The sequence below is a fragment of the Prionailurus bengalensis genome, chromosome X (assembly GCF_016509475.1).
Source record: "Prionailurus bengalensis isolate Pbe53 chromosome X, Fcat_Pben_1.1_paternal_pri, whole genome shotgun sequence".
Classification (NCBI taxonomy): domain Eukaryota; kingdom Metazoa; phylum Chordata; class Mammalia; order Carnivora; family Felidae; genus Prionailurus; species Prionailurus bengalensis.
The window spans coordinates 128,421,252-128,445,049 of NC_057361.1; the positions used below are offsets into that span (position 1 = coordinate 128,421,252).

Genomic DNA, 23,798 nt, shown 5'->3' on the forward strand with positions numbered 1-23,798 from the left:
TGGTGAGGGTGTGGATAAAAGAGAACACCTGCACACTGTTAATGGGAATATAAATTGATATAGCCATTATGGAAAACAGTATGGAGATTCTTCAAAAAATTAAGAATAGACTACTGAATGATTCAGCAGCAATCCCACTTTTGGGTATATATCCATAGAAAATGCAATCAGGATCTCAAAGAGATGTATGCATTCCCATGTTTATTGCAGCATTATTACTAATAGCCAAGATGTGGAAACAATCTAAGTGTCTATTGATGGATGAATCAATCAAGAAAATGTGGTGTATATACAATGGAATATTAGTTAGCCATAAGAAAGAAGGAAATGATGCCATTTGTGACAAAATGGATGAACCTGGAGAACATTATGCTAAGTGAAATAAGCCATACACAGAAATCCAACTAATGCATGATCTCATTTATATGTGGAACCTGAAAATGCTGAACTCATATAACCAGAGAGTAGAATGATGGCAGTTGCTAGGGGCTGAGGAGGGGGGAAAATGGGAAGAAGTTGGTTAAAGGGTACAAACTTTCAGTTATGAGAGAGATTAGTTAACGTACGTCATGGTGACCATAGTTGATAAAATTTTATAGTACACTTGAAATTTGCCGAAAGAGTAGATCTTAAGTGTTCTTGCCATACACACAGAAAAACTGTAAGTATGTGAGGTGATGGATGTGTAACTTGATTGTGGTAATCATTTCACGGTGTATACATATATTAAATCCTCACGTGGAACTCAAGAGCCCAGCGCCAGGATGGAAAGTAGCTTTTACCAGATCCCATTTTATCCATGGCCACACTTGCAGGAGCAGTGGTGTGATCTGGGCTGTGCTGAGGGAATTGAGCCGGAATTGGAGCTATCACAACCGCAGCACACTGACTACAGGGTGAGGTACATCCCGCAAGATGGCCATATCTTCATTAGCACGTTCAAGACTTCAAGGCTTTCGGCCAGCTTATGAATTTGATCTTCTGTGACTGTGAAGAATTCAGGAAGATCTAGCCAAAGAACTCAAAACAAGCAGAAAGAGAAGAGAAGTGAGTCCTCGGTCTGGTGCTACTTTGGGGAGAGAAGCTAGTGTCAATGACAGTAGACGGGTCTACTCCCAAAGATACTGGCATTGCACGACTATCACTTGCTGGAGCTGCCAGGGACCCAGGGATAGGGAGAGCTCTGGGCAGAGGAATTCCCACTGGTGTTCTGATGCCCTACACTCCGGTAGGACTTGCTGGGCCAGTCTGAGGGCCATCCCAACAAGTGACGACCCGGCAAGGAAGAGGCACTGTGGCAGCCGCTGCAGCTACTGCCACAGTCAGAACTGGAGGGGCCCCAACCCAATATCTACCTGGCTGTGGGGGTCCTTCTCACCTATGGGCTGAGGGCACCCCCTGCAGGCACGATGGGCCCACCACCTGTCATGAGGCCTCCCATGGGTTCCCCAATGGGGATCCCCTTCTGGACGAGGAACTCCAATTGGCATGCTCCCATCAGGGATGCAGCCCCCTTCTTCCAGGGGTTTGAGGCCTTCTTTGACCCTTGGCCACAGAGTTATGGAAATTGCTCCACATAGGCATGGGCCCAGTGCTCCAGGGCCACATTGCCACAGATCTGTTTGTTATGCCGTTGTTCTCTGAGTCTCACGGGATTGTCTGGTTTCCCTTTCAGGGCCCTCTCCCCCCAGAATGCACCCACCAAGGCCCTAGACCCACACTGGCCCTCCTCAACCCCCTGCCTGTTTCCTGTAAGGCTGTACTAGTCCTTTTTCTTCTTTGTGGCCTGTGAAACTAGTTTATAATAAACTCTTAAGAATAATATAAATGTAATAAATAAATCCTCATGTTATACACCTTAAAAGAAAACATGACATTGTACAACCTAAATATATACATAATTTTTGTTAATCAGACCTCAATAAAACTTAAAAAAGATAAATAACTCAATTTAAAAATGGGCAAAGGATCTGAATAGACATTTCCCCAAAGGAGATACACAAATTCCCGGTAAAGTACATGAAAGAAATTCTCTAAATCATTAGTCATCAGGGAAATGCAAATGAAACCTGAAAGAGTTACCACTTCCCACACAGTAGGATGGCTGAAATCAAACAAATGTGGAGAAATTAGAGCCCTCATACATTGCTCATGGGGTTGTGAAATTGTTCAGCCACTGTGGAAAATAGTTTGGCAATTTCTCACAAAAAGTTCAACACAGAATTAACATATGACCGATTGATCGTTAAAGTCATATGACCGTATGACTCCTAGGTATATACCCCAAACAACTGAAAACAGGTATTGAAACAAAAACTTGTAAAGGAAGCAGTATTCACAATAGTTCAATAGGGAAACAACCCAAATATCCATCAATGAATGAATACATAAATTGTAGTATATCCATGCAGTGGAATATTATTTGGCCATAAAAAAATGAAGTACTGATACATGCTACAAGATGAATGAACCTGGAATATATTAAGTGAAAGAAAGCACTGCCGAAGGCCCACATACTGAATGATTTCACTTATATGAAATGTCCAGAAAATCTTTAGAGTCATAAAGTAGAAGAGTAGTTGCCTAGGGATGTGAAGTTTAGGGGGAAATGGGGAATGCCAGCTAATGAGTCTGGGGTTTCTTTTGAAGGTGGTAAAGATGTAACTTGATCTTGGTGATGGTTGTGCAACTCTGAATGTACTAGAAGCTATGGAATTGCAGATTAACTCGGTGAATTGTACAATGTGTGAATTAAGTATCAATAAAGCTGTTTAAGAAAACATGACCTGAAAGTATGTGATATCAAAGTATCATACATGCCTATGTAGGTTTGTTTAAAACCTCAACATTCTTTAATGGAATACATCAAAATAGAGGACTCAACAAAGTAAAAGTAACAGTGTCTGGCATTCATACAAAATTGCTAGGCATAGGGAGAAGCAGAAAAATGTGACTCATGCACAAGGAAAAAAAGTCAACAGAAACAGCTAGAATTATGAAAGATGAAAGAACTAGCAGACAACCATCTTAAAATAACCAATATAACTATTATGAATATCCTCAAGGGTTTAAAGGACAATGTGATCCTAATGAGGAGAGCAATGGATGATATAAAAAGAACCAAATGGAATTTCCAGGGATGAAAAATACAATATTCGAAATGCAGCCTGTCCTGGATGAGATTAGCAGAAGATTAGAATGCAGAAGAAAGAAGAAAAGGTTATTGAACTTGAAGAGACATGAAGAGAAAGTCTCCCATTTGAAGCATGGTCAGGGAAGGAGATGGCTCCAATCACTTGTGATACAATATCAGGAACTATGTTACACATTTGACTGGAACATTGCACCCAATAGAGAACACTGATAGTATAGAGAACACTGATCTTGGGAGAGCATATTCTGTTTCATAAATCAGATGTCAACAAAGTTTAAAAGATTGAAATCAAGAAATGTGTTCTTTGAGAAGAAAGGCAGTACTTAAGCCTAACTGCTAATATTATAAAGAGGAATCTCAAATAGGTTATCTACCCTACCACAAGTTGGGTCTTCGAGATCATGAAAGTTGATAGCTCTCTGCCCAGAACCATGAAGAAAAAGAACAGAGAAGACTTACCAATATAAGGCAGGACAGTGGCAACATCAGTACGGATTCCGTACATTTGAAAAGTGTAATGAAGGGACAGTACGAACAACCCTACGGACTTATATGTCTGATGCTGGGCGAAGGGGCGGAGGACATGTCCTCAGGTGGGAAGCAGCCTCCAAAATATGTGACTGGAGCCTCCCTAAGAATGCCACATCAAGGGTTTCCAAAGTATCGTCATGTGACCGGTGCCTCGCAGCTTCAACCCCCACCTCATGATGCTGCAGGTGTGCGTCAGGCTGCAAAGAGGAAAGGTTGCCAAGTGAAGGCTAGCCGCACAGCCAGGCCTTTCTTCCGTCACCTCAGGTGCTCCGCCCTTTGCTTGCAGTGCCGGTCCTGGCTCAGTCCGCTGGCCCGGAAGAGGAGGGACCGGACACCGCACCCATCACCCTCGTGGCCGGCGGTCCGTGACGCACCATGGGGTCTTTTGCGTCCAAGGCTGCCCTCGGGGCTACCACCGACGAGCCCACAGAACCCGAGCCGAAACACCTGGCAGGTGAGTTGCAGTCCTGGCGCAGACGGCCCGGAGGCCCAGGTGCCTCTAACGTCATGGGCACCCCACTCCCCTCCTACCAGCCCCCTTTTCCTGCGGGAGGTTTGGGAGGAGATGGAATTCTCACCCCTAGTCATCTTGGAGTGAGCCTAGAAGGGAGCCACTGGCCTTTTTAACTCCAAACTCTGAACTATTTACAAGTTACCCCAATAACTTAGGACACACAAAGCGGTGGCATAATAAAAGCCAGGCTTAGGAAAAGGGTCTCACTTCCAAAGTCCGCCCAGGCCCCCTTATAAATCATTACTTTCAGCAAAGGCTTCTGAAATAAAGGAGGGAAAGTTTGCAGAGCAGATCATCCCGTGAGCAGTCCTGACCCAAGGTCAATGGATAGGCTTTACAATGTCCACTGCAACATTTTTTGTGCTCCCATGAATGTTTCCAGGTGACAGAATCTGTTGCTTAGAGACAGAATAGACTCCCAGGCTAGCCCTACCCGCTACTGTTTGAGTTCACATTGAGCACTGACTTCATAAACAATGCATGCTATTGCGAGTATACATAAATCCCGCTGCTTTTGAGAACGTCATAGCCAGCTCACTCTTTTGATCACCTCTTTATTTTGCTGTTTTGCTTAAAAACTCTCCATTGATTTAGTATGTATTTGCTTTCTGAATTTTTAACTTACCATCATGATAATCTGCATGTATTACAGCAACTGACACTTCACTAAGTGAAACAGATTATTTACATGTACACACACACACACACACACACACACATACATGCTTAATAGTATTCTGGGCAGGCCCCATAGGAGATTCTGGAGCAAAATATATAATACATCCCTGGATGTTGATGCATATGTGCCAAAATTTGCTTCTCAAGACCTAAAGGATGAATAATGGTTATCTATGTGAAAGATGCATGGAACCAAAGGGGGCACTTGAGTCAGTACCATGATATCCTGAAGGTTCAGTCCAAAGGCTGAAATCATGGGGAAGGAGAAACAAAAACCTTGCAGAGGAAACTTCACAGAAAGAGGAATGGAGCAGACTTAGAGAACAATGTGAGAGAAGCTCATTCTTCATAACCTTAAACATGGCATAGCCACTGGAATGTAGTGTATATTCTTGAATAAATGAATCTGGCTGGGTCTACAATTAAGGTCAGCCTGTTGCTCACCTCGCATATTTGTTAAGCACCCTTCTCAGTATGGATCCTGGTGCTATGCCTGTTACCGTGCTGCTTAATGATTAAGTGCTAGAGATGAAATTGTTTTATAATGATAGTTTATAGACAGTTTTGAAATGAAAGAGGATTTTTTTAAGTTTATTTATTTTGAGAGAGAGAGAGAAACAGAGAGAGACATAGAGATAACCAGCAGGGGAAGGGCAGAGAGGCAGTATCCGAAGCAGGATCCATGCTTTCAGCACAGAACCCAATGCGGGGCCTGATCCCACAAACCATGAGATCATGACCTGAGCTGAGATTAAGAGTCAGACTCCTAACCGACTGAGTTACCCAGGCGCCCCCAAAGACGATTTTGAACTGACAGAAAGTAGGGAATCTTTGCCTGTTGCTGAATGGAAAAATGAAGTGATGAAAATTAGCTTTTGAGGGGTTGTATGAATGCTTACAACCCAGAGCAGGAAATTGGGAAGTTGTTTTAGTAAAGTAGGGATAAATTTATGTGGAAGTGGACTCAAGAACAAGAAATAAGGGCACCTGGCTTGCTCAGTCAGTGGAGCATGTGACTCTTGATCTCGGGGTCATGAGTTTGAGGCCCATGTTGGAGGTAGAGTTTACTTTAAAAATTTCTTTAAAGAGAACGAGCAATAAAAGGTTATAGCATGCAAACAAGAGGGTTAACACGGGGTGACACTACAAGGAGAGCTCCTGACTGAACCTTCACATAATGTCGCTTTTCTCAAAAAAGGCAGTATGATGTAATAGTTAGCATCTTGGTCAAACAAATGTGATTTCAAATACCAGCCCTGCCACTTGACTGCCTGTATGACATCTGGTATGTTACCTTCTTGAGTCCTATTCATTCACTTAATGAGTATTTACCATAACCCATTGTATGCCAACTACTGTGCTGGGTCTTGGGAAGATCTGGTGACCAAAATGGACACAGTCCCTACCCTCATCAAGTATACAGAACAAGAGAGTAGACAGGCATTAACTATCACATAACATGTATCAGTACAAATTGCAATACCTGTAATGAAGAAAATGTTTGGATTATTCCCGTTGTGATTTCTGAGATATGATTGCATCTGTATTTAAGTTAAAGTTACCAATTTTGGTTTCAAAAGGTATTTCTCAGTCCGCGTTTTAATGCTTGTCACTGTCTTTTAATTCAGATCTAATACAATACGTAAACGAAACAAATATGAGTGTTAAACATCTGGCTGATGTTCTTTCTGAGAAGGCCAGGAGCAGCAGCTGGGTGGTAGTGTTTAAAGCCCTGGTCACTGTGCATCACCTCATGGTTCATGGAAATGAGGTGAGCGTGCTGTGTATTCAGTGGGTAATCATTTCCTTCCTGTTAGCTCAAAGGACTGTCAGTACCCAATGGCAAAATATTCTTGGTTTGTCAAGGCTTGCTATCTTTTACTTTGCAACACTGGTCCACCTCTCCCCACATACAAACACTCTTTGTATTTTACAGAACTGACATTGTTCTTTAACGTGAAATTACTTATTCTACTTTAACATTTTGTCTCAGTAAGCTTTGCGTTAAAAAGTTAGGATTTACAGATTGACTGGATCTTGAAACACTATAAAGTGACTAATTATACAGTGTGGTATTGATAAAAAAGGAATATATCTACGTGGAACATAATAAAGAGCTTGGAAGTAGAACCATATACTTCTATCAGAGCTTGGTGGCACTAAAAATGTGGGGGAAAGTATAGAATTTAAAATAAAGCCTTTTGGTAGAAATAACAACCTATGGAAAAAATAGAACGAGATCTCTATCTTACCCTAATATACGAAAATACATTCCACATGAATGAAATGTCTATGCATGCAAAAAACTAACATTTAAAATTAAAGAAAATGTGGAAGAATATGTTTATGACATTTGAGCAGGGAAGATGCCATAAAGTTGGAATCAGGTATTTCCAACATATACATTACAGACAAAAGATTAATAATCAGAATACATTATCAGTAAGAAAAAGGCACTACAGTGGAATAGTTCCCAAGACAAATGAACAGAGAGTTCATAGAAAAGGAAACCAGAATGGCTGATGACCATCTGAGAACATGCTCAGATAAGCAACATTTTAAATGTGTGACAGCATCAGTGGATGATATATAAATATTAGTTGCTAGAGTTTGTGACTGTGGGGAGGAGAGCATTGAGACGTGTTTAGTAAAATTGAAAATGCCAAGTCCAGTGACCCAGCAAATCCACTTTTCGTAGCATATTTATAATAATTGAAAAGTAGAAATTAGGTAAATTTCTATCAGTACGGCACAGATAACTAAAATGAGGTGTTTATAAAATTAAGTGGATGTATACCAACAAGGCTAGATCTGAAAAACCATGCTCAGAGAGGAAGTAGGTTGCAGAATGATATTTAAATATAATATTATTTATGCAAATTTCAAAATACTTAATATTTACCCTTGGGACAAATATATCTGAAATTATAAAGAAAATAGACTATAAAGATTAAAACTATGATACTCGTTACTTCCAGGGAGGAAAAGGAAATGGAACTTGGGGATGGGCAAAGGGCACTTTTTACTTTATAATATACTTCTTCTTATTTTTGAAATAGACTTGAGGCAGTTCTGTGAAAAAGTTAGCAGTTATCATCTCTGGGTAGTGAGGTCCACAGATGTATCAGATTATATTTTTCTGAAAATTAAGTTATTAAAAAGTTTAATATTCACTATTAAAATCATTCTGGAATTAAGTAAAACTTCTCAAACTCAGAAAGGAGGGAATGGCTAGATAGAAAGTCCTGGTGGAAAAGAGCGTGTATTCGCATGAGCTGCAACGTCTAAGCCCTTGTTTCGTTGGGAGAGTTGGCAGCACTGCATATTCTTAGGCTGCGCAGCCCAGGATGTGATCACGTTCACCTTAATCAGCGCTCCTGAAATAGATAGAAGCTATATGATAGAATTGTGTTAAAGATGCATCCACAATGATAAACTCGTTAAAGAGCTCTACTTGTGGACAGAAGCTAATTTTATAATTTTGTACATTTGACAGCGTTTTATCCAGCATCTTGCATCTAGAAGCTCTTTGTTCACTTTACACAACTTCCTGGATAAAAGTGCGCTAGAAGGTAAGATGATTTTTTGATGGAAATATTTCCATGTGGCAAGACGGGGGGAGCTCTGTTTTGAAAACTATGCCTGGTTAAAACATGGGCAGGGCTGGGGACAGATGGTGACAATGGGATGGGGAGTTTCAGGAAAATGCTAAGAATTTCCAATGGTTGTGTAGAAATGTGAAAAAAAAAAACCTGATAAAGTTCAATTACTTCCTCGATTCAGAAATGTCACTATCAACACTACATCCTGAGGTGATTTCAAGGCTTTGAGGAAATAAGAAATAACCTTTAGCAGAAAGTGTGAGGAATATTGGACTAGATCATTAATAAGGTCCATTCTAGCTTTTGTGCTTCAAAGACATCATAGAGGTATATGGATGAATGTGGAATGAGAAGTCTCGGCATTTATTGACATACATTGTAAATGGTTAATGTTGATTACACTGGAAATGATAAAATATTTCATTTTTAGGCTATGCTATGTCAACCTTCATCAGGCGATATAGCAGGTACTTGAATGAGAAGTCACTCGCATATAGACTGATCACATCTGACATCACCAAAGCCAGGAGAGGGTCAGTAAATATCATTCGTTTGTAAGCAAGAAATACTGAAATACATAAGTGTTCTGATATGTAGTTGGCTAAAAACACAGCTTTATTTTGCGATGCTGATGTCACTGTGCTTCTCAAACTCTTAATTATTGATATTATGAATCTCTCTTCTCTTTTACAGGATGGATGGTATGATGAGAACTATGGATACAAAACAGCTGCTAAACACTCTTCCAGTTATTCAAATTCAGTTTGATGCTCTTCTTAATTTTAATGTAAGAGCTTTATAAATCCTTTTTGAACATATTGGTAAATGGCATTGTTTACCAGTAGGTGGGAGAAGGAATTATTTTAAACTGTGGTGGTAACTGATTAGTCTTTGATTTAATTTCCAGGCAAATCCTGACCAGTTAACGAATGGTATAATCCATGCTGCTTTCATGCTTCTCTTTAAGGATTCTCTTCGCCTCTTTGCAGCCTATAATGAGGGGATCCTTAATCTGCTAGGTAGGCTAAGGAATAAACATTGCTTAAAAATATATAAACTGTTAAAAACCTTTTATGTCTACATTTAGACTCATATTTGTTTTAGATTCAAAATAGAAGATCCTTTCAAGGTCATATATAGTTTTAAATAATGAGACATTATATTGCTTTTTTTGGATAAAAATTACTTGACTAATTAGCCACAGAACTTTATAGTTGTTATATAAGTGCTAATTGATATTTCTGGGAAATTTACCAGGGAATCAACATGGATTGCCATATTTATACATTACACATTAAGGCCCACTCCACCAAGGTCATATCACACCATTTTGACTTTACTAGGAAGATATAGCCTATAACAATTGTTATTATTATATACAAGCATATACTTCTTATGCTTTCCAAGAAGTTTCTGCCCTAATTTAGTCCTAATGAATGATCTATTTCATATGAAGTGTTCTCCAAGTTTCATTGATGAGAATTTGAGATTTTTCTTACAGTGAAGAAGTATCTAGTACATTTGTACAGTTATAAAAGAATAGGAAACACAGCCCCTTCCCTCAGAAAGCTTCCGATTGTGATGTTAGTAAATAAGATTACAGACTGAAAGTTAGAGAAATTAAACTAAACTATCTGTATCTTCCCAGCATTAGTGTTTGGCATGTGGTACTTACTTCATAAAAATCTGTTGCTTATATGGATCGACCAGTGTTGCTGCTGGCCAAGACAGAAAATAACTGGGTTAAAACTAGAATTGTTTTTGAACAAGTTAAAATCATATACAGATTCAGCTTAAGAAAGAATGATCAGAGTGGAGTGTAACTGGAAATTGGCTGTGATATCGGCTCTTTCATGATAAATTTGTTTTTCGTTTTTAGACAAGTATTTTGATATGAGGAAAAGCCAGTGCAAGGAAAGCTTGGATATTTGCACCAAGTTCCTTGCAAGAACAACCAGGTTGGCAGAGTTCCTGAAAGTAGCAGAGGTACAGAAATCTGTTCCTATCCATGGCTTTTCTGCTGGTTTCTGTATCAGTTTAGTATCTGGTATAATGGGACCCCCCCTCCCCACTACACACGCACATGCACACGCACACGCACACACACAGAAGTTGGTAGAATTTTAACTATTTTGTAAACAGTAAAACTATACACTAAAATTAGGTAGTTCAAGGATTTTTGTTTGTAGCCATGAGGATAAGTGTTACCAAGCTTATCCTCCCACCGGAAACAACTCCAACACTGGGCCAAATTCACGTGATAGACATCTTTCCAGGCAGTGGACAGTAGGTAGCACAGGTCAGTGATGAGCTGAAGAAGCAAACATAGGAGGTGACCCCCACGTTTGCCCTGACATTCAGAACCCACGCGGGATAACTAGTTGAACTTCTGAAAACCAAAGCAGGGGAAAAAAAAAACCCAAAGCCAAAACCACAACAATATGCATAGCAGCTGATCTCTGAGTACTTGACAAATGAGAACACATGTGTATAATACCCAAAATGCAATCTGGCTCTTTCCAGAAGAGCAAAAATTCACTATCTGGCAAGTCTTTTCTTTTATAGGTTTATCCTTAGGATGAATATAAGGCATACTTTAGCTTGACATGGTTTGCTTGATCAACTAGGCACTAGCCCAGCAAGGCATTCATGCTCTAGCGGTATTTTCTCTTTTGTGTGCACATTGGTCTGATACTTACTTTTCTTTGTTGCCTCTCCCGGTTTTAATGTTTACGTTTGTGAATTCAGGAAGTCGGAGTTGACCAGAAAGACATTCCATATCTTACACAGGTCAGTGTATCTTTTCTGTGGGTTTAAATGACCTTTTTTGTCCTTATGTTTGTGTGTTTATTGTATCAATCATCATCTGAGACTCCATCCTTTGCCATAAACTTAACGTGTGTATTTTCACTCCCGCATGACTTCCATGCACACATACATGCATACATACATAGACATGTGTTTTCTGAACAGGCCATTCCCTGCTGAGTGCTAAATGGTGACTCATAACAGCTAGACCACGTTTTTTTTTTTTAATTAAAAAAAATTTTAAGTGTATTTATTTATTTTGAGAGAGAATGCATGAAAGCTTGAGTGGGGGAGTGGCAGAGGGAGAGAGAGAGAAGGAGAGAGAGAGAGAGAGAGAGAGAGAGAGAGAGAATCCCAAGCAGGCCCCGCGTTGTCAGCACAGGCCCAATGTAGGCACAGGCCTCAGACTCATGAACTGTGAGATCGTGATCTGAGCCAAAATCAGGAGTTGGGACACTTAACCGACTTTGCTTTTTAAATGGGCAGTGGAAACAGCAGAATATTTGGAATATTTGGAATCTTAAGCAACTCATTTCCATTCTCCATGCCTCATTTATGCAACTGCAAAATGGGTATAATCCTACTGTCTTTCTTGTAGCAGTATCATGAGAATTAAACGGACTCAGGCTTTTTCCTTTCCTAGACACTGATCATCAGGAATCTGTCACACGGCAACAGGCGGGATGTGAGGTAGAGGTGGCAATGGAGCAAGTGTGGGTGAAACAAGGGTCTGGCCACCTGCTCGAGCAGCCTGCATGTGCCTTTTGCCTGTGCTCTGTCCCGCGTGTACCATAGGACTCGAGCAGTAGGGCTGCTGGCCTAGCCTGGACCTGCAACGGAACTTTTTCCTGCTCTGGACCCCAAACTAATGTGGCCAGGTCACCTGGGATCTGGGCCAGAGCATTCTTCCCTGGTGTTGGAACATGCTGTCTCCAGAACTCAAAATTTACTAAAGTAGAAGGCCCGTGAATCTTTGTAAGCTTTATCTCCTACCCTCTGCAGGGCATGTAGTGTTTGGGGTTATCCACTGTACTGGCCTCTTCCTGCTCATCTGATCCAGTTAGCATGACATCATGGATATAAGTGGATCAGTATGATTTTCTGAGGGGCAACCAGATGATCTAGAATTCTTCTGACCATATTATGACAGACTGTTGAGGGCTAACACAGCCTAGGTCAAAACTGCAAAAGTATACCGTTGTCCGTTCCATGCCTACAAACTCTTTCTGATCAATGCTTTTGACGACAATAGGTAGGAGAACATTCACCAGATTTATAGTGTCACACCATGTATCTGAGACTACATTAACCCACCTCTACCAGAAGAACTGTTGTGGCTGGAACTGTGGCTACAATTGGATTACTACTTGATTGATTATGCTGTAGTTTGTCATTCTCCAGGGCCTGACTGGTTTTGGGGGCCATAATGGTGAACTACATGGAGTAGTCATGGAGTACTCATCACCCCTGCATCCTTTTTAAGATTGGCACTACTTTCTGCCACCCTGGGAGGTGATTGTGTTTTTTATTTACTATTTTGCCTGGAAGGCAGGTGGAGGCCATTTCTGACACAAAGACCTCCCCTCCACAAATTACATGCCCCATCGCAATCTTCCCCCACCCCATTCCTGGCCTCTAGGCCTTTAACTACTTTCATGGCCATCCACCCAGCTCTCCCTATCCCATAAGTTAGGGCTCTTACTTTTTCCCAACCGGGTCCCTGACCTTGGTGTGGTAGACCTGCCTTCGTGGGGACTAAAGGAAGGTGAAGTACTCAGACAGTGCCCGGCACAGGTAGTAGGCATGTGAAGAGAGAGAGGGTGAAGATGTAGGGGGCGAGAGGGGTAGTAGATTGAAGTCCTCAAGGGGATGAGAGGAGACTGGATCCAGAACACTGTGGACACACCTGTGGCCTCCAGTAAGAGGATGGAAGAGGCGAGGATAGGATGGTTGCAGATACAAATAAATGTTAGGTTTGGTGGCAGAGAAGGAGGGAGTTTCTGTCTTATGTCTTCTCATAAACCTTTAAAGGAAAGAAAAGCGTCTTCTAATGTATACACAGCATAAGCACTCCTTCCTGTACAGATAAGTACAAAGGGGATTGGTGCACAGACATTGAACCCCACTGTGGGATGAAATAAGTCACAGCTTCCTGAATGAGAAGTCAGATAGCCAGAACAGATAAAAAGTGACAATGTCTGGGTGAGTAGGGGAGAAGATGGGATATCATTGCCCAAAGTCACCATAACTGGTGGATATCAATCAACATTCACTCAAAAACACATGCTTGACCCCTGTAAGGAAGAAGGAGCCATAATGAGTGAGACACAGTGCCAACTCCTGAATTCCTGGAGAAGACTACAGAAGCATGACTAGATTATCTCCCAAAATGCAGTCCTCTGATTTTTGTCTACATTAACCTCAGTTCCTTCAGGGAGGTGGTGGAGGTGAGAAGGGATCTTTGCTGAGAGCTGCAGCTTGGCCGTCATGAGGGCACAGAGAAGCATTAACTGGCCTGGACTTGGCCTCTTGGCCTTGGCCTCCTTCAGTGCTCACCACCTGTGGTCAGAGCTCCAAGGGGAATATCAGACAGAAGGAGCCCTAGGATAGAGGTCCACATTTCCCATTGGACTAACCAGTCTCTCCTCCTTACCTCACTTCTGGTTCTCAGGACCCCCAAATCAAAAACAAAGTGCATGGCTATGGGAGTGGCTGCAGAAGGCAGGTGAAGGTCTTTGTTAGTAAACTTTCTTGCAGATCTTCATTCCTTCCTCCTTAAATCAGCTCCTTTTTCTGGGAGAGCTTCCTTATCAGTACCCTGGCCCCTGACCCTCAGCCAGTACAGAAAGTCATTTGTCATGGCCCTGAGTTGGCAGAGCTGCTCCCATGACGTCGTGCTGTCTTGGGTGTCCTGGAAACCCTGGAGTGCAGTGAAATGCAGCGCTCCTTGGGAAGGGGGGGGGGAGGGAGGCTAGGGAGGTGAGCATTAAGTCAGTCTCACCTCGGCCCCACCACAGTTGGTCTCCTTGAGACAGGTCTACTCCAAACAACGCACGGTTTCAAGGGGCGTTTTTAGCCAGTGTGTCCCTGGATCCCTCGGAGGTCCTCAGGTGTTCCTTTGTGACTGTAGGTTGGCCAGCTTCTCCTCGTGCCTCCATCAGTCTTTACTTCATGTGAACGGATGCCAACCTATTAGGTGCGGGCTCACTGAAACCCTTGTGTCTTCTGAAAAGGAGGTCTCGCTCGTTTGCTCAGCGAATCCTTTCTGTCTTGATTTTGACATCGTCTGGGGCTCACAGAGCCTCCTCCTGTGAGCGGCCGGCTGCTGTGTCTGTGTGTGGCCCTCATCTTTCACCCATTCTGCGCCGTTGCTGCTCGGGGTGACTCCCGGAAACTCACGTGCGAGGTCTGTGCTGTCTGCGTTTTTAGTTCACACCAGCCTCGTTCAAACATACATCTCTGGGCCACATCCCTCATCAGAGCTCCGGGGACACAAACTCGAACACCGACCGGCTGGTTCCACTCTCACGTGTACCTGGATGCTCTCTCCTCCTGCCTTCGCCACAGTGTTTCTGTGCCGTTGGGGGGTGGGGGGTAACTGCGTGCCTCACAAAAGACGTCTTACAGATTCATACCTGCCCTTTCACTGTAAAGCACCTTGGTGCCTGTTAAGTTTTCAGTAGTTCTGAGCAATGTTCTGCTACTTATATCTGTCACCTTGGGCAGCGGCATTTCCACAGATTTACAGCTCACAGTGAATTGTCTGAAAACAACTCAGATGAAAACGAGTCCTTCCAAAAAAATGTTGTTCAAATGTAGTGATAACTGTTGTTATTTTGTTATTTTATGTATTCTTTGTTAGTTATTTTGTTATATATTCAGTGGATGACTGACTGAATGAACCAGAAACACTGTCTCATTGGCCACTGTGTGTTTGCCCTAATGAAAATGGCAGCGCTCTGTTCATTTTTGGGTGTCCCATTGTCCCTTCTTGCCCATCTCGTATATTCGAACCTTTGAGGTTCACCCTAAGCCCCAGACTTCCTGGTTTTCCCACCGCTGAAGTGCCTGTAGGCTCCATCAAGGGAAGATTCTCTTTTTCTTCTGTACTCAGGAGAGGAACTGGTCCCCACCTTTGGCCCAACGGGAGAATCCCTCTGAGCAGATTTCTGCTTGGTGGCCTCATTCTGTCAGCTCCTCTATTTTCAGGCCCATGTGTTTGTTGCCCTTCTTTATATCTGTTGTACCATTATAATCAATGATAGCACTCCCCTTTCTTGGCAGAATTGTTCCTTCCCCTGCCTACATCTCTGCAAACAGTTCCTTCATTAAACCCTCCTCCAACTGCCATGTCAGTGGCCATCTACACCCACCTCTGCCACCACACCATCATCCATCATCCTAGCTTAAACTTCCATCATCACTCACTTCCAACCCCTCTGCCACCATAGACTCTGCCCCATGCTGTTTGTTTGGCACAATGCAACCAGAATGCTGATCTGGTAACTTGCAAAGTACAAACGTGATCACTTCACCCCTTGCTTAAAAGTCCTCCAGTGGAGTAGCCATACTTATATCAGACAAACTAGACTTTAAATTAAAGGCTGTAACAAAAGATGAAGAAGGGCATAATAAAATAATCACAGGGTCTATCCATCAGGAAGATCTAACAATTATAAATGTCTATGCGCCGAACACCGGAGCCCCCAAATATATAAAACAATTACTCACAAACATAAGCAACCTTATTGATAAGAATGTGGTAGGGGCGCCTGGGTGGCGCAGTCGGTTAAGCGTCCGACTTCAGCCAGGTCACGATCTTGCGGTCCGTGAGTTCGAGCCCCGCGTCGGGCTCTGGGCTGATGGCTCAGAGCCTGGAGCCTGTTTCTGATTCTGTTGTCTCCCTCTCTCTCTGCCCCTCCCCCGTTCATGCTCTGTCTCTCTCTGTCCCAAAAATAAATAAACGTTGAAAAAGAAAATTAAAAAAAAAAGAATGTGGTAATTGCAGGGGACTTTAACACTCCACTTACAGAAATGGATAGATCATCTAGACACACGGTCAATAAAGAAACAAGGGCCCTGAATGATACATTGGATCAGATGGACTTGACAGATATATTTAGAACTCTGCATCCCAAAGCAACAGAATAGACTTTCTTCTCGAGTGCACACGGAACATTCTCCAAGATAGATCACATACTGGGTCACAAAACAGCCCTTCATGAGTATACAAAAATTGAAATCATACCGTGCATACTTTCAGACCACAATGCTATGAAGCTTGAAATCAACCACAGGAAAAAGTCTGGAAAACCTCCAAAAGCATGGAGGTTAAAGAACACCCTACTAAAGAATGAATGGGTCAACCAGGCAATTAGAGAAGAAATTAAAAAATATATGGAAACAAACGGAAATGAAAATACAACAATCCGAACACTTTGGGATGCAGCGAAGGCAGTCCTGAGAGGAAAATACATCGCAATCCAGGCCTATCTCAAGAAACAAGAAAAATCCCAAATACAAAATCTAACAGCACACCTAAAGGAAATAGAAGCAGAACAGCAAAGGCAGCCTAAACCCAGCAGCAGAAGAGAAATAATAAAGATCAGAGCAGAAATAAACAATATAGAATCTAAAAAACCTGTAGAGCAGATCAACGAAACCAAGAGTTAGTTTTTTGAAAAAATAAACCAAATTGACAAACCTCTAGCCAGGCTTCTCAAAAAGAAAAGGGAGGGGACCCAAATAGATAAAATCATGAATGAAAATGGAATTATTACAACCAATCCCTCAGAGATACAAACAATTAGCAGGGAATACTATGAAAAATTATATGCCAACAAACTGGACAACCTGGGAGAAATGGACAAATTCCTAAACACCCACATGCTTCCAAAACTCAATCAGGAGGAAATAGAAAGCTTGAACGGACCCATAACCAGCGAAGAAATGGATTCAGTCATCAAAAATCTCCCAACAAATAAGAGTCCAGGACCAGATGGCTCCCCAGGGGAGTGCTACCAGACGTTTAAAGCAGAGATAATACCTATCCTTCTCAAGCTATTCCAAGATAGAAAGGGAAGGAAAACCTCCAGACTCATTCTATGAAGCCAGTATTACTTTGATTCCTAAACCAGACAGAGACCCACTAAAGAGAACTACAGGCCAATATCCCTGATGAATATGGATGGAAAAATTCTCAATAAGATACTAGCAAATCGAATTCAACAGCTTATAAGAAGAATTATTCACCATGATCAAGTGGGATTCATTCCTGGGATGCAGGGCTGGTTCAACATTCGCAAATCAATCAATGTGATACATCACATTAATAAAAGAAAAGATAACCATATGATCCTGTCAATCGAAGCAGAAAAGGCCTTTGACAAAATTCAGTAACCTTTCTTAATAAAAACCCTTGAGAAAGTCGGGATAGAAGGAACATACTTAAGGATCATAAAAGCCATTTATGAAAAGCCCACAGCTAACATCATCCTCAACGGGGAAAAACTGAGAGCTTTTTCCCTGAGATCAGGAACACGACAAGGATGCCCACTCTCACCGCTGCTGTTTAACATAGTGCTGGAAGCTCTAGCATCAGCAATCAGACAACAAAAGGAAATCAAAGGCATCAAAATTGGCAAAGTTTAAGTTAAGCTTTCACTTTTTGCAGATGACATGATATTATACATGGAAAATCCAATAGACTCCACCAAAAGTCTGCTAGAACTGATACATGAATTCAACAAAGTTGCAGGATACAAAATCAATGTGCAGAAATCAGTCGCATTCTTATACACTAATAATGAAGCAACAGAAAGACAAATAAAGAAACTGATCCCATTCACAACTGCACCAAGAGGCATAAAATACCTAGGAATAAATCTAACCAAAGATGTAAAAGATCTGTATGTTGAAAACTATAGAAAGCTTATGAAGGAAATTGAAGAAGATATAAAGAAATGGAAAAACATTCCATGCTCATGGATTGGAAGAATAAATATTGTCAAAATGTCAATACTACCCAAAGCTATCTACACATTCAATGCAATCCCAATCAAAATTGCACCAGCATTCTTCTCGAAGCTAGAACAAGCAATCCTAAAATTCATATGGAACCACAAAAGGCCCCGAATAGCCAAAGTAATTTTGAGGAAGGAGACCAAAGCAGGAGGCATCACAATCCCAGACTTTAGCCTCTACTACAAAGCTGTCGTCATCAAGACAGCATGGTATTGGCACCAAAACAGACACATAGACCAATGGAATAGAATAGAAACCCCAGAACTAGACCCACAAACATATGGCCAACTAATCTTTGACAAAGCAGGAAAGAACATCCAATGGAAAAAAGACAGCCTCTTTAACAAATGGTGCTGGGAGAGCTGGACAGCAACATGCAGAAGATTGACACTAGACCACTTTCTCACACCATTCACAAAGATAAACTCAAAATGGATAAAGGACCTGAATGTGAGACAGGAAACCATCAAAACCCTAGAGGAGAAAGCAGGAAAAGACCTCTCTGACCTCAGCCGTAGCAATCTCTTACTCGACACATCCCCAAAGGCAAGGGAATTAAAAGCAAAAATGAACTACTGGGACCTTTATGAAGATAAAAAGCTTCTGCACAGCAAAGGAAACAACCAACAAAACTAAAAGGCAACCAACGGAATGGGAAAAGATATTTGCAAATGACATATCGGACAAAGGGCTAGTATCCAAAATCTATAAAGAGCTCACCAAACTCCACACCCGAAAAACAAATAACCCAGTGAAGAAATGGGCAGAAAACATGAATAGACACTTCTCTAAAGAAGACATCCGGATGGCCAACAGGCACATGAAAAGATGCTCAACGTCGCTCCTCATCAGGGAAATACAAATCAAAACCACACTCAGATATCACCTCACGCCAGTCAGAGTGGCCAAAATGAACAAATCAGGAGACTATAGATGCTGGAGAGGATGTGGAGAAACGGGAACCCTCTTGCACTGTTGGTGGGAATGCAAATTGGTGCAGCCACTCTGGAAAGCAGTGTGGAGGTTCCTCAGAAAATTAAAAATAGAGCTACCCTATGACCCAGAAATAGCACTGCTAGGAATTTACCCAAGGGATACGGGAGTACTGATGCATAGGGGACCTTGTACCCCAATGTTTATAGCAGCACTCTCAACAATAGCCAAATTATAGAAAGAGTCTAAATGTCCATCAACTGATGAATGGATAAAGAAATTGTGGTTTATATACACAATGGAGTACTACAGGGCAATGAGAACGAACGAAATATGGCCCTTTGTAGCAACGTGGATGGAACTGGAGAGTGTGATGCTAAGTGAAATAAGCCATACAGAGAAAGACAGATACCATATGGCTTCACTCTTATGTGGATCCTGAGAAACTTACCAGAAGACCATGGGGGAGGGGAAGGAAAAAAAAAAGAGGTTAGAGTGGAAGAGAGCCAACGCATAAGAGACTGTTAAAAACTGAGAACAAACTGAGGGTTGATGGGGGGTGGGAGGGAGGAGAGGGTGTGTGATGGGTATTGAGGAGGGCACCTTTTGGGATGAGTACTGGGTGTTGTATGGAAACCAATTTGACAATAGACTTCATATATTGAAAAAAATAAAATAAACATTAAAAAATAAGAAGAAACAGAGCAAACATTGGTATATAGTTAGGTAAATTGAGTAATCTCTTTTTTTCTTAATTTATTTAAATTTTAAAAATTACCCATTTCTCTGACCCTCACTCCAGTGCCACCTCTGGGGACCACCAATTTGTTGTCTGCATGTATGAGCTTGCAGAATATATATATGTATTTTTTTTCAAGGACTCTATTCTGTCCCATTCTTCCATGTGTCTGAACTTAATACCACACTGTTTTAATTATATCTTTGTAATATAGTTTGGAATCAGGCAGCATGTAAATAAACAAAAAGCAGAAAAGACCTGTAAATACACAGAACAAACTGATTATGGCCAGAGGAGAGGGTGGTAGGAGTAGGGTCAAAATGGGTGAAGGAGAGTGGGAGATACAGGCTTCCAATTATGAAATGAATAAGTGACAAGAATAAAATCTACAACACAGGAATATAGTCAGTTGTATTGTGCTAGCATTTCATGGTGGTAGATACTAGCTACAACTGTGAGCATAGCAGAACATGTGCACTTGTGAATCACTATGTTGTATGTCTGAAACTAATGTAACATCCTGTGTCAACTATACTCAAATTAAAAAAAAAGAAATTAAAAAAAAAGTCCTCCAGTGGTCACCATTGTTGAATCCTTACCTACTCTCCAGGTTCATCTCCCCCACATTTCCCTTTGCTCTCTGCTCTAGCAACATGGTGCATGGTTATTCTCGTTCTGTGCTATGTGACCTTCCCAGGGTCTTTGCACATGTTCTACCTGCGATTCTCATTCTTCTACTACCCTACTTATCTTCTGGAGATCCTTCAGATCTCAACTCACCTGTTGCTTTCTTCAGGAGGACTTGCTTCTCTGACCTCCTTGACGTGATCAGATTCCACAACTTAAACGCTAGCTGAATATCATGTACCCTTCTTTCATAGTACTTTTAACAACTTTGATTTTACATTTATTCGTGTGATTCTTTGATAGTTCTCCTCCCCTATATCTATAGACTGGAGCTTCCCAGGTCATGAAGCCTGGGACCAGATTCTTGGCTGTATCCCTAGGGTCTAATGTATTGTAGTAGTTTATCAGTAAACTTACTTCAGAGTGAGTGATTGGATCAGGAGAGAAATGGTGGGTTATGTAAAACTCCTTTGGGAACAGATCTTATATAAGAAGCACACTTTTTCCATTTTTAATGGGGATTGGGAATGAAAAGATGTATCCACATTCATTTAGCAAATATTAATTAAGCACTTACTATGTGCCAAACCCTCATATTCTATTGCAAGAGAGCAGACAATAAACATACATAGAAAGAAACCTAGGGGCGCCTGGGTAGCTCCGTCGGTTAAGCGTCTGACTTCGACTCAGGTCAGGATCTCACCGTCTGTGAGTTTGAGCCCCGTGTCGGGCTCTGTGCTGACAGCTCAGAGCCTGGAGCCTGCTTTGGATTCTGTGTCTCCCTCTCTCTCTCTCTTTCTGCCCCTCACCCACTTGTGCTCTGTCTCTCTTGGTCTCAAAAATAAATAAAATGTAAAAAAGAGAAAGAAACCTATAGTTTCAGTGAAGGTAAGTGATGTGAAGAAAAGTAAAACATAGTGAGGGTAAAGAGACTATTGGTAGCTACTATTTTATATCGGTGAGGAGGTGACATTTCAGCAGAGACCAAAAACCATGATTGAATGTGCTAATATGAGTGAGATTCTCCCTTTTTTTTCTTTCTCTCTCTGTTTCCTTCTCTCCCTTTCTCCCTCTTGTCCATTAGGCTTAATGTTTTACTTAAATTTATGTAGTGACTTGGTGACTCATGAAGGAACCAAAAATAATGAATGATTGCAAGTCTGATGTCTTCCCCAAAAGAGAGAGATGTTTTACCAGTCCTTTTGTCGTTTTTTTTTAAAAAAATGTACATAAAAGCATAGTTTGAAAATCTTATTTGCCACCAAGATGCTGCTTTTCATAATGAATTTACTTGTAGCAATTGAACATGGGTTTGAACTATGCAGGTCCACTTATATGTGGAGTTTTTTCAATAAATAGATTGGAAAAATTTTTGGAGATTTGCAGCAATTTGAAAAAACTCATGGATGAACTTCATCACCTAGAAATACTGAAAAAATTAAGGAAAGTTAGGTATTATTGTAAGAATAGAACATATAATATGTATAACACACAAAATCTACATTAACCAACTGTTTATATTGTTGGTGAGGCTTCCAATCAATAGTAGGCTATCAGTGGCTAACTTTTTGGAGAGTCAAACGTTATACATGGATTTTCAACTGCACAAGGGTCTGTGTACCTAACCCCCACATTATTCAAAGGTTATCTGTATTTACCTTTAATACCTTTGCTATATAGGTGTCTTAGTTTTTGTTCAGAACCTTTTTATGATGTAGGAGAGTATGGATTTGCTAAGAACTATCAGAAAATAAGTCTTCCACAAAAACTTGATCTTCAGGCACCCTACAGTTTACTTGAAGCCCTAAAACAGCATTTAGCTTCTTTGGAAGAGAAAAATGACAGTTTTCCTCCTTACAGGTAAGTTAATAAATGCCTTAATATAAATTAATTTTGTTTCTATGTAAATAATTTCCTTCCTTTTAACAACATGGAAGTGACTAAGTAAATCATGGGCTTTGAACCTGCTGGAACACTATGTAGCAGTTTTAAATGGAATAGAGGTTTTCAGTGTTTTATGGGATTCCATACTCTCCACAAGTCTGACATGCTTCCCAAGGGAACAGCTTTTATTATGTTGAGTGAGTCTCAAACTCAGAAGTTGGGACTGGAACAAACCCTCTTTTGCAGAATTTGTTTTCCTCCCTTAGAGGCTTCCCTAGTGAGAATAACTGTTGTAGACAATGATTTAATGCTTATCCACAAAACAGCGTGCATAGTAACATTCAAGACATGTGTGTGTATACACACATATATGCACATACACACAGACCTGCACTCTTCTGTATATGTGTGTATATACACAAATTAAATAATACACATTTTGAGGTATAATGCTTCAAATGTTTGTTAGCTATTTCTGATTGGAAAAATTATGGTTGATTTCAATTTTTTCTTTTTTTCTTTTTACTTTTCAGTATTTTTCAGAATTTCTATAAAGATCATGTATTATTCATTCATTCCACTTATTAGGTTATGTTGATTATAATTGACTTATATTATCACATTGTATTAGACAACAAGTCTGTTGACTATTCTCTTTATCACAGATGTATAATTAGTATATAGTTGGATGGATGGATTAATGGATGGATAGATGGTTAAATTAAGGAAATGTATGCTCAGCTGGGTGGGATATATGTGATTCTATTTATTTTCCAGTATGCCTCATTTTTCTTGTAATCTTTTAAGTCTTCAGCGCGCATTGGTTCCCCCCATCCCAAATAATCCAGTTGTGAAAACTTCAACAAGCAGAGCTTGGTTCTCAGGTAACCTAACTCGATAATATGATTATGTCAGTAATCACTGAGAACAGGATTAGAGTCTTTAATTATTCTGCTGCTTAACCACCTACTATGTGTGCTGCCTCCTCCTGAAGCAGTCTCTGACCAAGTGGTTTCATTTGTAGGAATTTATTCAATGCATATATTCAGGATTGTGAAATGATATATGAACAGGGATATCCAATACAATAAGAGGCTTGTTTTTATGTATTGAAATAGAAATATTTCCAAGATATATTGTTAAATAAAAAATGAGCAAGGTGTGACACAAAGTATAGTATACTCCCATCTTTGTTTTTAAAACAGAAAAAAGGATATATATGTTTGTAAATTTCTTAAAGAATACTTCTGGAAAGATATACAAGAAATGAATAAAATGCACTGCCTCCAAGAACTTGGTGGTTCA

The 23,798-nt window shown here is 40.8% G+C and overlaps 1 protein-coding gene and 1 pseudogene across 1 annotated transcript; both read left to right on the forward strand.

The window, feature by feature from the left end:
• Window positions 1-380: 380 nt before the first annotated feature.
• Window positions 381-1,900, forward strand: LOC122476844 (annotated as a pseudogene).
• A 4,634-nt stretch (window positions 1,901-6,534) lies between these two features.
• Window positions 6,535-23,653, forward strand: LOC122477191 (phosphatidylinositol-binding clathrin assembly protein-like). Its single transcript, XM_043570048.1, has 9 exons — window positions 6,535-6,648; window positions 8,374-8,449; window positions 8,910-9,012; window positions 9,173-9,266; window positions 9,387-9,498; window positions 10,359-10,465; window positions 11,228-11,269; window positions 22,390-22,469; window positions 23,301-23,653. Exons 1-9 carry the CDS (start codon window positions 6,535-6,537, stop codon window positions 23,392-23,394), a joined length of 822 nt encoding a protein of 273 aa, XP_043425983.1. The 3' UTR covers window positions 23,395-23,653.
• Window positions 23,654-23,798: the final 145 nt, after the last annotated feature.

What these genes read in the sequence shown, in the direction of transcription:
- LOC122477191 (XM_043570048.1), top strand. Translation starts at nt 6,535, where the DNA reads ATGAGTGTTAAACATCTGGCTGATGTTCTTTCTGAGAAGGCCAGGAGC. An exon ending in TCATGGTTCATGGAAATGAG is followed by an intron (nt 6,649 to 8,373) that starts GTGAGCGTGCTG and finishes TACATTTGACAG; the next exon opens with CGTTTTATCCAGCATCTTGC. An exon ending in GGGGATCCTTAATCTGCTAG is followed by an intron (nt 9,499 to 10,358) that starts GTAGGCTAAGGA and finishes TTTCGTTTTTAG; the next exon opens with ACAAGTATTTTGATATGAGG.